The following is a 13,461-nucleotide window of genomic DNA, read 5'->3' on the forward strand; positions in this document are numbered from 1 at the left end:
AATGTTACCTAATGTCTTAACTAAAACTGAAAATAATAATTTATAAAAAATAAAAAAAATACTAATAAGAAACAAAAAAATTAAAATGCAACATATAAACATAAAAAATATAAACAAAGAAAATATTATTATTATTTATATTTTTCCCGCTAAAAATCTAATGATAAATTCAACCTGTATTTTTAATTCTTCATAACTGCCAAGTAAATTTGTGATTCAGAGAGACAATCCTCATCATGAACAGTGAAATCCTTGTTAAAAAGAACAAGGTGTTTTAATGTAGAGTTTAAATACAGATCTTAGTCACTATGTAACAAGATTCTATTTGCAAACATTTAAGAACATCCACACTGCTACATTTAAATTCAAAAATGGAACCTTCAGCCGATTCAAAAACGTAACTGACACCGAAGTGCCACTCATTCCCAAACATTCTCTTTTTGTGTTCCATTCAAAAAACAACAGCACACCGGTTTAGGAAATGACTAGTCCTCAAACAGGTAAACCTGCAGTGCGTCAAACAGACTCTGATGTTCTTTGTTTCACTCACATAAGCAGGCGGCTGCTGGATTTCTCTGTGGGTCGATCAATAAGTCGGTTTCCCTGGTTCTGTCAATTCTCTCTGACCCTCACGGCCAGAGGGCATCCGTTTCACCCATGAACCCCCGGCCACCCTGCTCTATTCATCTCAGATATTGTCTGTATGAATTATTTACTTGACTCGGAGGGTGAATATGAATCCATTACTCTCTGCTTCAATTATCAGAGCGGACATTAAATGACAGGAAATGATTACTGGATTCATGAGATGTAATATGCATGACCTCACAGCGTTGTGTACAGTCATCTATCACTCCATATCTTTGCATTCACTGAGAATTTCTCTTCATCCAGCACCCGAGGCATTAAACGCAGAGGAAAGCAGAGCGGAGAGACTTACCAGGAATATCCTCTCCAGCTGATCCTGAATGTCCTTCATGCCCGGGAATGCCGCCGCTCCCTGGATCATTTCCACGAAGATGCATCCGACGCCCCTGAGACACAAACAAACAGCACTGACTCTAACCTTCAGAAAGTGGAATGGTGATTTGTGCATGAATATCAGAATCAAAACAGATTGTAATGCTCAGATGATTTATGATGTAACTGTAACTGCATGCAAGCATCAGTGTGATTAAACATTCAGAACATGCATCACATCAGGGATTCCCAAATTATTAGGTTATTATAGTTAACTAGCACTAAAAACCATAAATAGTTACTTGTTATCAAGTGTCAAATATGTAAACTTATTTTGTTTCAGCTAGTTTCCAGAGCAAAATTTAACATTTTTATTTACTTTCTCATACCCATAAAAACTCTCAAGAGTAGAAGAGATGAAATGTTTATTTATCAATGACTTCAGAGAGAGTTCATTAAAAACACTACAGCAGTGACGTGATTTTTTGATAATTTTATCCAATTTAATTTAATTAATTTTTTTGGGGATAATAATTCATGCATTTATTTTTTGAAATGCGTTATTTTGATTTACACTTATTATTTGCTCTTCTGAAAACTTTGCTTTTGTTTTTAAACTTTGTGCAATACATTTTTACTTACGTTTTTAAATTTTGGTTTCAAGTTTATTATTAGGGATGCATCAGTTCCACTTTCCCAGTACTCGCCCGATTTGATACTTTTATTTTTGGTACTTGCCGATACCGATATCTGAAATGTGTTGTGATTTATATTCGAAAGCCACTCATATAATGCAGAAACACTCAAGCAAGCAAAACATGCGTTACATGTGCATGTGTTTGTACTGGTGCAGAACGAGAGGGACAGTAGTAACGTGCAGCCGAGCGCATTACACACAGGCTGCTAGAAAGTCATCTATGCCTAAGGTTGACAATAAATGATGTTTATAGTGAATGCCCCTGTAAATTGTCTTACCTCCTAACCGATAAGTAACTTGTGCATTGTTTTACTTACTTGATTTTGACATATCCGACCGAACTACAAACTTTCCAGTGATGAAAATGTATATTCACTGGACAAGCTTGCGCATCTCAATCTTTTTTTTCATCAGTGACTTCAATAATTTTGGCTCAAGCACATCACACTTTCTGACAAAATATGTTGAGTTTGTAGCCTTTTTGCTTTTTACAACCATTTGTGTGAAGAAGTCTTTTATTTTCTCTTCATCAGCAGAAAAAAAAATATGATTCCTGTCAAAGTCAGAATTGCGAAAGTTATTATAATGGAAGCCTGTTTCCACCACAACTGTGAAAGTCGCAATTCTACATTTCGAGTTTATCACACAATTCTGACTTTCTTTTTTTCCTCACAATTAGGAGTTCATATCTCGGAATTCAGACTTTTTTTCTCAGAATTGCGAGATATAATGTCAGAATTGTATTTTTTATTTAATGGTGTAAACAACCTAAAATAATGTGTTTCAGCGTCTGTTCGTCAGCATGCCATCATTTCTAGTCCAGTGCTCATTTCTTACACACAAACACACGCCAGCAGTGAAAACACAACCAGTCTTTCCAGAGTCGGTCCTTCTGTCTCTGTAAACGTGGATGTGATGTGAGTTAGCGGCTGGATCTGACTGGCAGGCGGCTGATAAGATGTCAGCTTACAGCGGGGCAGAGATACGAGCGTGTGCTAATCCTCATCCTGACTGATGTGTCCCTGGGAAAACTCCCGCACATGAAGCCGTGTGGAAACCACCTGCTCCTCTTCCCTCTCTCTCTGCAGATGTGGTCCTCGTCACGCCTCATTTCTCAGGACACTCTTTAGACCCCGGACACCGGCCAGTTACTCCAGGTCTTTATTTACGGCAAGACATTACTGGCAAAACCATTTTTTTTTTTATATATATATACTTTGGGTTTGTGCTCTTCCATAACTTGTCTCATTTCCGTCTAGTGGAAAGAGTTCACTTAATTGCACTTTATCTATTTGTGTCTGTATATTTCAAAAACAATACATATATTTAAATATGTCTTTATTTATTAAACATTCCTTGAATGTTTTTTTTTTCTAAAAAATAATTTTATTTCTGGCTTTTTTTTCTTATTTATTAAGTTATATTTTGCTCCCATAACTTGTCTTCTTTTAGTCTAGTGGGGAGAAAATGACCAATTTACACATTTAAGAGTTTACTTTATTGCACTTTTCTTGCAAAAACAATACATATATTTAAATTTGTATTTATTTAAGAAAAATGTTCATGTTTTTTTTTCTGATTTATGAAGTTATATTTTGCTTCCATAACATGTATTCTTTCAGTCCAAAATAGACATTTAAGTGTTTATGTTATTGCACTTCATCTATTTGTGTCTTAGATTTTAACTACAATAGATATATTTAAAGGCTGTTTTCTCAAAATAAGCTTCTTTCTCCAGTATTTAACGTTTTAATTCTGAAGGTTTTGACTGAGGGGATTTATTATTAAACATATTATTATTTATTTATTTTTTATCCTGAAAAGGTTTGTTTTTTGTGAGTTTATATATATAATTTTTTATTTTATTATTATTTTTTTATTAATTTACATTTTTCTCCCACAATCTTCTTTCAGGCTAGTAGAAAGAAAACATCAGAAAACAGTACACTTTATCTTTATTGTTAAAGAGTTTCTCTGATTTAGACAACTTTTATTACTAAAAACATGGTGTATGTTTTCTGTCTCTTGACAGTATTTTCTGATTAATAGAGTAATAAAATAATTATAAACCTGGATTTATCCATTGCTCAGATTTATCTTCTGGAAAGGTATGCAAATGAGCGCATATTTAATTAGATAGCCTAATTTGCATATTCAAACCTAACATTTCCTAACAATGCGTTAACTAATACTAACTAGAATTTAACAATACATTTGTTGCAATATTTATTAATCTTTGTTGATGTTAAATACAACTGTTGTATATGCATATGCATAACTATAGTAAGTTTCATTACATTAGCATTATCATGCTAGACTGAAATTGCAAATTCTCATAATTTCACCCTTACTCAGGATTTTTTTTCTCCGCCTTCAAAATCTAATTTATATTTCAGGACATAATTTAAATTTAATAACCAGTTTCCAGTTTCGTTCTCAATCTGACGTGTCCGAACTGAGATTACGTGACATTTTTGTGACATTTGAGTGACATTCTGTTCATCCGCTCGCTGAGACACGAGAGCACGAGTGTGAAGATCTGCTGGACCGGATGGACACACACACACACACACACACACACACACACACACACTGTCTGGCTGTGATTCTAATGACTGTTGATTTGTGCAGCATCTGTGAAACTGTCACTCAAGAGAAGAAAACAGTGCAACGCTCCACTGCGCTCAGCATCGATTCACACTGAGAGAACGAGAGAGATGCTCACCACAGAAAAACTACACAGATGAAAGACCTAAAGAAGAAGAGAGACCTTATCAAGCGAAAAAGAGGTGTGGAGAGAGCTGGCCGAATGTTGTGATGTTTATTATTTTATTCGTCATCAGTTATGAACCTAGGTGTGCTATTTAACAGCAATCTTTCCTTAGAAAGCCTGCAATTATAAAACTGCATCTCAAAAATATATCTAAATTACGGCCTATGCTCTCAATGTCAAATGCAGAAATGTTAATCCATGTATTTATGAGCTCAAGGTTAGATTATTGTAATGCTTTATTGGGTGGTTGTTCTGCACGCTTAGTAAACAAACTACAGCTAGTCCAAAATGCAGCAGCAAGAGTTCTTACTAGAACCAGGAAGTATGACCATATTAGCCCGGTCCTGTCCACACTGCACTGGCTCCCTATCAAACATCGTATAGATTTGAAAATATTGCTTATTACTTATAAAGCCCTGAATGGTTTAGCACCTCAGTATTTGAATGAGGTCCTTTTACATTATAATCCTCTACGTCCGCTACGTTCTCAAATCTCAGGCAATTTGATAATACCTAGAATATCAAAAAGTCAGAGGAGAACTGACCCCACGACTGAGTCTGCTTTCTCCCAAGGTTTTAGAAATAAAAAACTGCAGTGCATTGGTGAGTTGCACAGGTGTGATCTTCTAAGTGCACTCCTCAGGTGTCGTGTTGCAGTGTGGGAGCAGAGGATGTGGTTCTGAGTCGATGGATGCAGAGATGATGGAGACTCACCACATGTCCAGACAGGTGGAGTAATCTGTGGATCCCAGGAGCACGTCTGGAGGACGATACCAGAGCGTCACCACCTCGTTAGAGTACGTGTGACTGGGGACCGACTTCGCCCGGGCCAGACCTGTACACACACACACACACACGCACACGCACACACACACACAGACACACACCATCATCAGACGGGGAAGTTGCTGGAAAAACACATCACTCTCGATAAAAGCATTCATGCAAATATCACTGGGCAAAAATTCTAAGGATTAAAAATTAAATATAATGCTCTGTCAATGCCATTCATTCCTCTACAACCCAGTATGAATATACTCATAAAAACACCATTCGAGTTCAGCAGGAATTATATTTACATATACAGCACATCTTTTATAACATATCATTTTATGCTTCTAAACATATGACCATAAAATAAACAACAACTATGATAAAATTAAAAAAGATGAAAATATATAAATATACAAATACATATATATAATGTCCAAAAAATATACAATCATGATATATTAACATATATAAAGATAAACAAATTGTCAGGTATTGGTAAGGGAGGAACTCAGGTGCAGACAGGGATTCTCAAACAAAGGGTTTATTACAAACAAAAAGGGAAAACAAAAACCCACGAGGGGGAAAACACGGAGCAAGGTAAAAGACTAAATAACAAAACAAGACTGGGCAGACAAGATAAAGACACTTAACACTAACTATAAACAAACACTCACGGAAATACAAAACACTTCTTGAGGAACAATCACAATTCTTAGGGAACAAATCTCAATGACAATGAACCGACGCAAGACAGAGCACACTAGGAGATCTAAATAGGGGTACTAATCAAGACACGACAGGTGTTACAGATAGGACAATCAAGACACGACTAGGTTAACAAGGGGGGCGGGGCAAGGGAACGAGACAACACAAGCACATGGCCCAAAGACAAGGCCATGCGCTTGTACACAAAACACGGGTCTGTCATGATCCTGCCTCAAGACTAGGAAAAATCAAGGACACGAGGGCAGAATCATGACAGAACCCCTCCCTTAAGGAGCGGCTTCCAGACGCTCCTCAAGGGAACATCAAACACGAGACATGACTGACATGACGGACTGGGACACCGACACAAACCAACAAGACATGACAAATAATAACAAAGGCAGACATGAATACACGACGGCAGGGTTAGGGTGACAAATCAAAAAAAACAAACAGGGAAGGGGAGGAGGCGGGACCACAAAGTTCATGGGGGACAGACCAGGGTGGGTGGGAGGGGTAGGGATCTTAGGAGGACAGGACGAAGGCTGACGACGAGGGGTACGGGCAGGTCTGGGTGGTGAGGGGCGGGGAGGGGTCTCGGGACAACTGACAGAGGACATGACAGGAGCAGACACGGGACGCGGGGCAACACTTACGGGACGCGGGGAGACGACAGCTGGACACGGGGGACAACAGGACACGGGGCAACATCTACAGGACACGGGGCAATATCAGCTGGACACGGGGCAACACTCACGGGACACGGGGCTACATCAACGGGACACATGACAACATCAGCTGGGCACGGGGAGACAACATCTACTGGGCTCGGGGGGACAACAGGACACGGGGAGACAACGGCTGGACACTCGGGACTTCTGGGGACAGGGTCAGGGGACAAGACAGGACTGACGGGGATTTCTAAAATTGGGACAAGACGGGACAAATAATCAGAAAAGGTTTTAGCAGCTAGGACAATTGGCATCTCCTTATGAGAGGAGACCGACTGTACAAGAGTCTTTGCTGCAGAGTCGGCCGCGGCTCTCTCCTCTGCTCTCACGACTGCCGACTTGAATACGGCTTTCTTCTTTGCCGCCTCAGGCACGCCAGCGCTCACCGCTGCTGGCTCGGGCACGTTCACCGCCGCTGGCTCGGGCACGCTCACCGCCGCTGGCTCGGGCACGCTCACCGCCGCTGGCTCGGGCACGCTCACCGCCGCTGGCTCGGGCACGCTCACCGCCGCTGGCTCGGGCACGCTCACCGCCGCTGGCTCGGGCACCCCAGCGCTCACCGCCGCTGGCACGGGCACGCCAGCTCTCTCCGCTGCTGGCACGGGCACGGGCACGCTCACCGCTGCTGGGTCGGGCACGCCAGCGCTCTCCGCCGCTGGCTCGGGCACGCTCACCGCCGCTGGCTCGGGCACCCCAGCGCTCTCCGCTGCTGGCACGGGCACGCCAGCGCTCTCCGCTGCTGGCACGGGAGGAGACAGGGTCACAGGACCGGCAGGCCCCCTCTTCCTCCTCTTCCTCCTTGGGCGCGGTGCAGAGGCCACAGCTGGGTCAGAGGCGGGTTGGGGGAGTTTGGTCTCGGGCAGGGCAGTCTCGGACGCCGAAGACTCAGAAGTTGACTCCCATGAAAACCGTCTCCCTCGTTTCATGGGGAGACTGCTGGCTGTGGAGGGCACCTCAGGACTCTGGGAGGGGCTTGCCTGATCCCCCAGGGTTGCCACGGCCAGGACACGACCCTCCGGGATCGCCGGCAGCTGGGTAGGTGGAGGGGACCTCTGTGGCTCCTCCTGGGAGATGCTTTCCCACAGCCGGGCATAATTACGGAGGACCCATTCCCCCTCAGGCGAGTATGGGAGGGTGACCCCCTTCCTGTCGGCGGGGGACGACGTCCAGCACAGCCTCCGGAACTCCGCCTGACGCTGAAGCTCAGAGGCCCTCCTGCCTGCTGAGTTCCTTGGTGGTCGGTTCATTCTGTCAGGTATTGGTAAGGGAGGAACTCAGGTGCAGACAGGGATTCTCAAACAAAGGGTTTATTACAAACAAAAAGGGAAAACAAAAACCCACGAGGGGGAAAACACGGAGCAAGGTAAAAGACTAAATAACAAAACAAGACTGGGCAGACAAGATAAAGACACTTAACACTAACTATAAACAAACACTCACGGAAATACAAAACACTTCTTGAGGAACAATCACAATTCTTAGGGAACAAATCTCAATGACAATGAACCGACGCAAGACAGAGCACACTAGGAGATCTAAATAGGGGTACTAATCAAGACACGACAGGTGTTACAGATAGGACAATCAAGACACGACTAGGTTAACAAGGGGGGCGGGGCAAGGGAACGAGACAACACAAGCACATGGCCCAAAGACAAGGCCATGCGCTTGTACACAAAACACGGGTCTGTCATGATCCTGCCTCAAGACTAGGAAAAATCAAGGACACGAGGGCAGAATCATGACACAAATATAATATCATAAAATACACAACTATCATATAATATCATGATATGTTTGTATATATTTGTATATGCTAAATATCACAATACTTTAATATATACAAATATAATATGAAAAAAAATAACGATTTTATGAAATATATTGAACTATATCATTTTATACAAACATTTTGAAATAAATACAAATATAATATCGTAAAATCATGATGTTTTAATATATAAAATACACAAATATCATTAAATTTAGTATATATTAACATATGTTAAAATATATTGATAGTTGCATATTTTATATAACGTGTGTGTGTGTGTGTGTGTGTGTGTACATATACATATGTGTTAAAATATCATACTAACATTGGACTCTCCTGATATCTGTGGTGGTCTAGATCAGAGAATCTCAAATGTTTTTGCTAAAATCCCAGTTTAACTCTTGAAACATCTTGTAAGTTCGCTTAACTCATATTCCGACGCTAGCAACAGTGAGATCACGGGTTCTATTCTCGGGGATAGAAATGTGTGGCCTAAATGTGAGGCAGATCTCGGTTTAATTAACACGTTTGTCTTAAACAGGCTTGACGTGCTGTGCTTGGGGTGTTTGAAGCGCTCTGACGGGACGGGAATAGCGGCGGTGTAATTTGCAGTCAATAATCCTGGGCTAAACAAAGAGAGGAGCGTCAGAGAGAGTGAGCGGCTGTTCGGCCGGATGCGCGAGAGGCTATCATTAACCCCGTGTGGGGCGGATCACGCACGACAGAGCCTCTAATCATCATTACACTCGACTCTAGAGAAACAGCATCTGAGCCACTAACTGATGGGAGAAAGAGAGGCGCTGAGAGGTCAGAGGTCACGGATGATGAAGGCAATCGAGGAAGAGGAGGAGTGAGGTCTGCGCTTCTTCAAAGCACTCAGGAACTCCAGAAGGGGTCAAAGGTCAAGCTGAGTTTAACAAATATATTTGATACCTCAGTGATTACATGTGCATTTAGTTTTAATATATAAAAAACATCATAGTTGTATATTTTTCATGAACACTGTAAATTAACACACACACAAAAAAAATAGATATATACTACATGATATAAAAAAACTGTACATATACAACTATCGTGAAAATCTAACATGTATAAAAATATCAAAAAATAATTTAATTAAATATGTTAAAATATCATGATAGTTGTTTTTAGATTTTTTAATAGTTGTATATTTATTATATATATTTTTTTATATTTCTATGATATTCTTATGTTTTATACAAGTAAAATAACATGACATTTGAATATATGTGTGTGCATAATGATAGTTGCTTATTGTCATGATATTATTATCTATATATTTTTTCTGTGCATTAAAATATCATGACAGTTGCATATTTTTGTTATTATGCAGCATTTTAATTAAAAATTTTGTACAAAATACAAGTATCAAGATACTTTAACTTATATAAAAATATACAATATATATATATATATGTATAAACACGTAAATGCTGCCGATGTAGGGCACTTAAAATCACACACTTGAGGTGTATGATGTATTTTAGGTTATTTCTGTGTTGACTTAAAGGTTAGCAGAATGTGAAAGCAGTAGCAGCATGTTTGAAACAGCGTCTGCATGAAAACAGTACAAACAGGGATTTAAGGACACTCACACACCACACACTAAAGCGTCGTCTACTCGTCCATCAGTGCACACTGTGATCAACATGATTCAGTATCTCCAGCGTCTGCAGTGATCAGGAGAGCGGCTCATTTTCACACGTTTGGGCTGTAATTGCAGACTGTTTGGCAGTAATTTATGTTGGGTGATGAATCCAGACGCTGCCTATTAGCATCGCCTTCTACGTGCAGAATTCATTAAGTCTCTTATCAAGATGTGAATGAAGTGAATGAGCCGTCAGAACGGATTCATGTCAACACCGCCTTCATCAAAGTTACCAGGACGTGTGATTGTGTGAACGTACGTGTTTTAAAATCTGCTCATCAAGCCTGCATTTGTTTAATTAAAAATACAGCAAAAGCAGCAAAATTGTTAAATATTTTTACTATTTAAAATAACTGTTTTCTGTGTGAATCTGTGTTAAAGTGTAATTTATTTCTGTGATGCTCCGCTGTATTTTCAGCATCATTCCTCCAGTCTCCAGTGTCACATGATCTTCAGAAATCATGAAAATATTCTGTTTTGATGCTCAGGAACAGTGGTGGACGAAGTACACAAATCAAGTACTTGAGTAAAAGTACAGATACATATGGTAAAATATTACTCCAGTAAAAGTAAAAGTACTCCTTTTTCAATTTTACTCAAGTGAAAGTACAAAAGTACTCGGGTTTTTATGTACTTAAGTAAAAAAGTACTGCAAGATAGATGTTTGCAATTTTATATAGGCTACTTAATTTAATTTTATATTAGCACATATTCTTTTTATAATCCTACTGCTCAAAATACCTTGGATTTTTTCAAAATAACCACTATATGGAGTCAAGATATACTTTTGTTGTTGATATGGACTACGCTGATGAGAGTAATGTTCACTGTGAAGCTTACACTGTGATGTACCTGAGAGAAAACAGAGATGACCATCTGATTTTCACCAGTAAGAACAAAGTATTTTAAAGTTTGTTGTTTTACAGAATATCAAAGTTACAGTAAAGACCAAAAGTTTGGACACACCTTCTCATACAAAGAGTTTTCTTTATTTTCATGACTATGAAAACTGTAGAGTCACACTGAAGGCTTCAAGGGCTATTTGAGCAAGAAGGAGAGTGATGGGGTTCTGCTTAATGACCTGTCCTCCACAGTCACCGGACCTGAACCCAATCCAGATGGTTTGGGGTGAGCTGGACCCCAGACAGAAGGCAAAAGAACCAACAAGTGCTAAGCATCTCTCGGGGAACTCCTTCAAGACTGTTGGAAGACCATTTCAGGTGACTACCTCTTGAAGCTCATCAAGAGAATGCCAAGAGTTTGCAAAGCAGTAATCAAAACAAAAGGTGGCTACTTTGAAGAACCCAGAATATGACATATTTTCAGTTGTTTCACAGTTTTTTGAAATGTATATAATTCCATATATAATTCCACATGTGTTAATTCATAGTTTTGATGCCTTCAGTGTGAATCTACAATTTTCATAGTCATGAAAATAAAGAAAACTCTCTAAATGAGAAGGTGTGTCCAAACTTTTGGTCTGTACTGTATATATGACATGATAATATAAGGCCTGAAGTTAGGAAGAACATTTTACGGAAAAAAATAATAAAAAAAATGTAAATAAAGATAATGATTTTTTCCTTCTCAAATCTTGTCTGTGGTGTAAAAACACCCCTGGCCAAACGGGGTGCATCTCTTCCCACTGATAATTACTGTAGTTACCATGTTCTGAACATCACATCCTTTCTTTTCTAACCAGATGTAAACTATATTATATATATATATATATATATATATATATATAGGTGGCTGAATAAAAATATTTGGACATTATTTATAAAAATTACATCAACTTAGCACCAACAAGCTTGTTAGCTAGACAGTTAGCTTCAGCTAACAATATTTACTTATTTTCAGTACGATGAACATTTATGTCTGTCTACTAGTCTAGTTAATCCAAACAATATACATATGTATAACGTTACTGTCGATAAACAATATAAAAACAGACGTTACATAGGACATTTTAATAAAACTGTTAACACGAGTTATTGTATTTAATCTGTGTTATTTTATGGGTTTTTTGTTGTTGTTTTTTACCTAGAATTGATGTGTCTGCATCGTCTGCACTGGAGCATCTCAGTGGGCTTAAATAGATCACTCTTTACAACGGATTTAGTTTCCAAACAACTGACAGTTCTGACCTAAATATGATTTTCAGTTACAGCAATTAATCCAAAATTTCGACATTAATAACTTACTTTTAGCAACGTCAGACGCACGCGCTCACAAGATCTCCCGGTTCTTACTTCTGGAGACTCGCACTAAACGGTTCATTTGAATCAGTGAGTGGTCGACTCCAGAACAGCTGCAATCCGATCATTCTAATTCGTAAACGAATCGTTTGGTGCGATTCGCGATCCGATTTAAAAGTTTATTTTGAAAAGACTCAGTTCGTTCATGATGAATCAGACACCGCTTCTGCGTGTCGGAGCACGTGATATATTATAGGGAGTAACGATATGTTTTATGAAATGTAGTGAAGTAAAAAGTACGATTTTATGCTTTGGAATGTAGTGAAGTAAAAGTAAAAGTTGCTCAAAATAAAACTACTCCAGTAAAGTACAGATACTTGAAAAATGTACTTAAGTACAGTAACGAAGTAAAGCTACTCCGTTACTGTCCACCACTGCTCAGGAAACATTTATTATTTTTATTATGTTGAAAACAGCCGAGTTTAATTTTTTCTAGCGTCTTTATCATCACTTTTGATTATTTTAATGCATCCTTGCTAAATAAATGTATTCATTTCTATAATTTCTTTCCCCCCAAAAAGGAAGAAAATGATACGGATTTCAAGCTTTTGAATGGTTGAGTGTATAAAGTGATAACAGATGGTTTTCTCAGATCAATGCTGATCTTTAGCTCTTTCTATTCATCAAAGAATCTGGTTCCTAGCGTAGCAACACATGCTGAACATCCAGCATTGCATGATCACTACAAATCTATTTCATCTGATGTTTATATTGTCCTATCTCCTGAACGTCACACACTTACTGAGTGTTCGGTGTGTTTACATCTAGAGCGAGCGAGTGTCGTGTTTCCCTGCAGATGATGAAGAGCGCTGCACACTTGTGCTGAGAGCCGCTGATGACAGATCGGCTCCTAATGACCCCACAGAGAGCCGCAGGGCCCCGGCCGGAGAACCAGAACATATGCTGCACCCCACGGGCCAAACCAGCCCTTCAGCAGCTGATGGAGACCAGAGAGACACCCGAAATACACCGTTCTGACAGCGCACAGTCTGTGTGTGTGTGTGTGTGTGTGTGTGTGTGTGTGTGTGTGTCAGGAGACTCTCGCTCGATCGCTCCGGCTCTAATCGAGTGGAAGAATCAGCGTCGCAGCAGGTGTGTAAGAAGCAATCTGTTGGTC

At 39.7% G+C, this 13,461-nt stretch overlaps 2 protein-coding genes across 4 annotated transcripts in view; one reads left to right on the forward strand and one right to left on the reverse strand.

The window, feature by feature from the left end:
• Nucleotides 1–1,014, forward strand: part of LOC113059404 (E3 ubiquitin/ISG15 ligase TRIM25-like) — a 13,737-nt gene extending 12,723 nt beyond the window's left edge. Inside the window, exon 4 of the mRNA XM_026227876.1 lies at nt 895–1,014. Within this exon, the coding sequence (XP_026083661.1) occupies nt 895–909 (15 nt within the window). The 3' untranslated portion in view covers nt 910–1,014. The remainder of the gene's footprint in view (nt 1–894) is intronic.
• Nucleotides 1–13,461, reverse strand: part of LOC113059402 (cyclin-dependent kinase 14) — a 151,103-nt gene that overhangs the window by 81,076 nt on the left and 56,566 nt on the right. For all 3 annotated transcript variants that reach the window (XM_026227871.1, XM_026227872.1, XM_026227873.1), the window contains 2 exons: nt 5,145–5,265; nt 941–1,034 (listed from right to left, as the gene is read on the reverse strand). In XM_026227871.1, the coding sequence (XP_026083656.1) occupies nt 941–1,034; nt 5,145–5,265 (215 nt within the window). The remainder of the gene's footprint in view (nt 1–940; nt 1,035–5,144; nt 5,266–13,461) is intronic.

Source organism: Carassius auratus, chromosome 41 (assembly GCF_003368295.1).
Source record: "Carassius auratus strain Wakin chromosome 41, ASM336829v1, whole genome shotgun sequence".
Classification (NCBI taxonomy): Eukaryota; Metazoa; Chordata; class Actinopteri; order Cypriniformes; family Cyprinidae; genus Carassius; species Carassius auratus.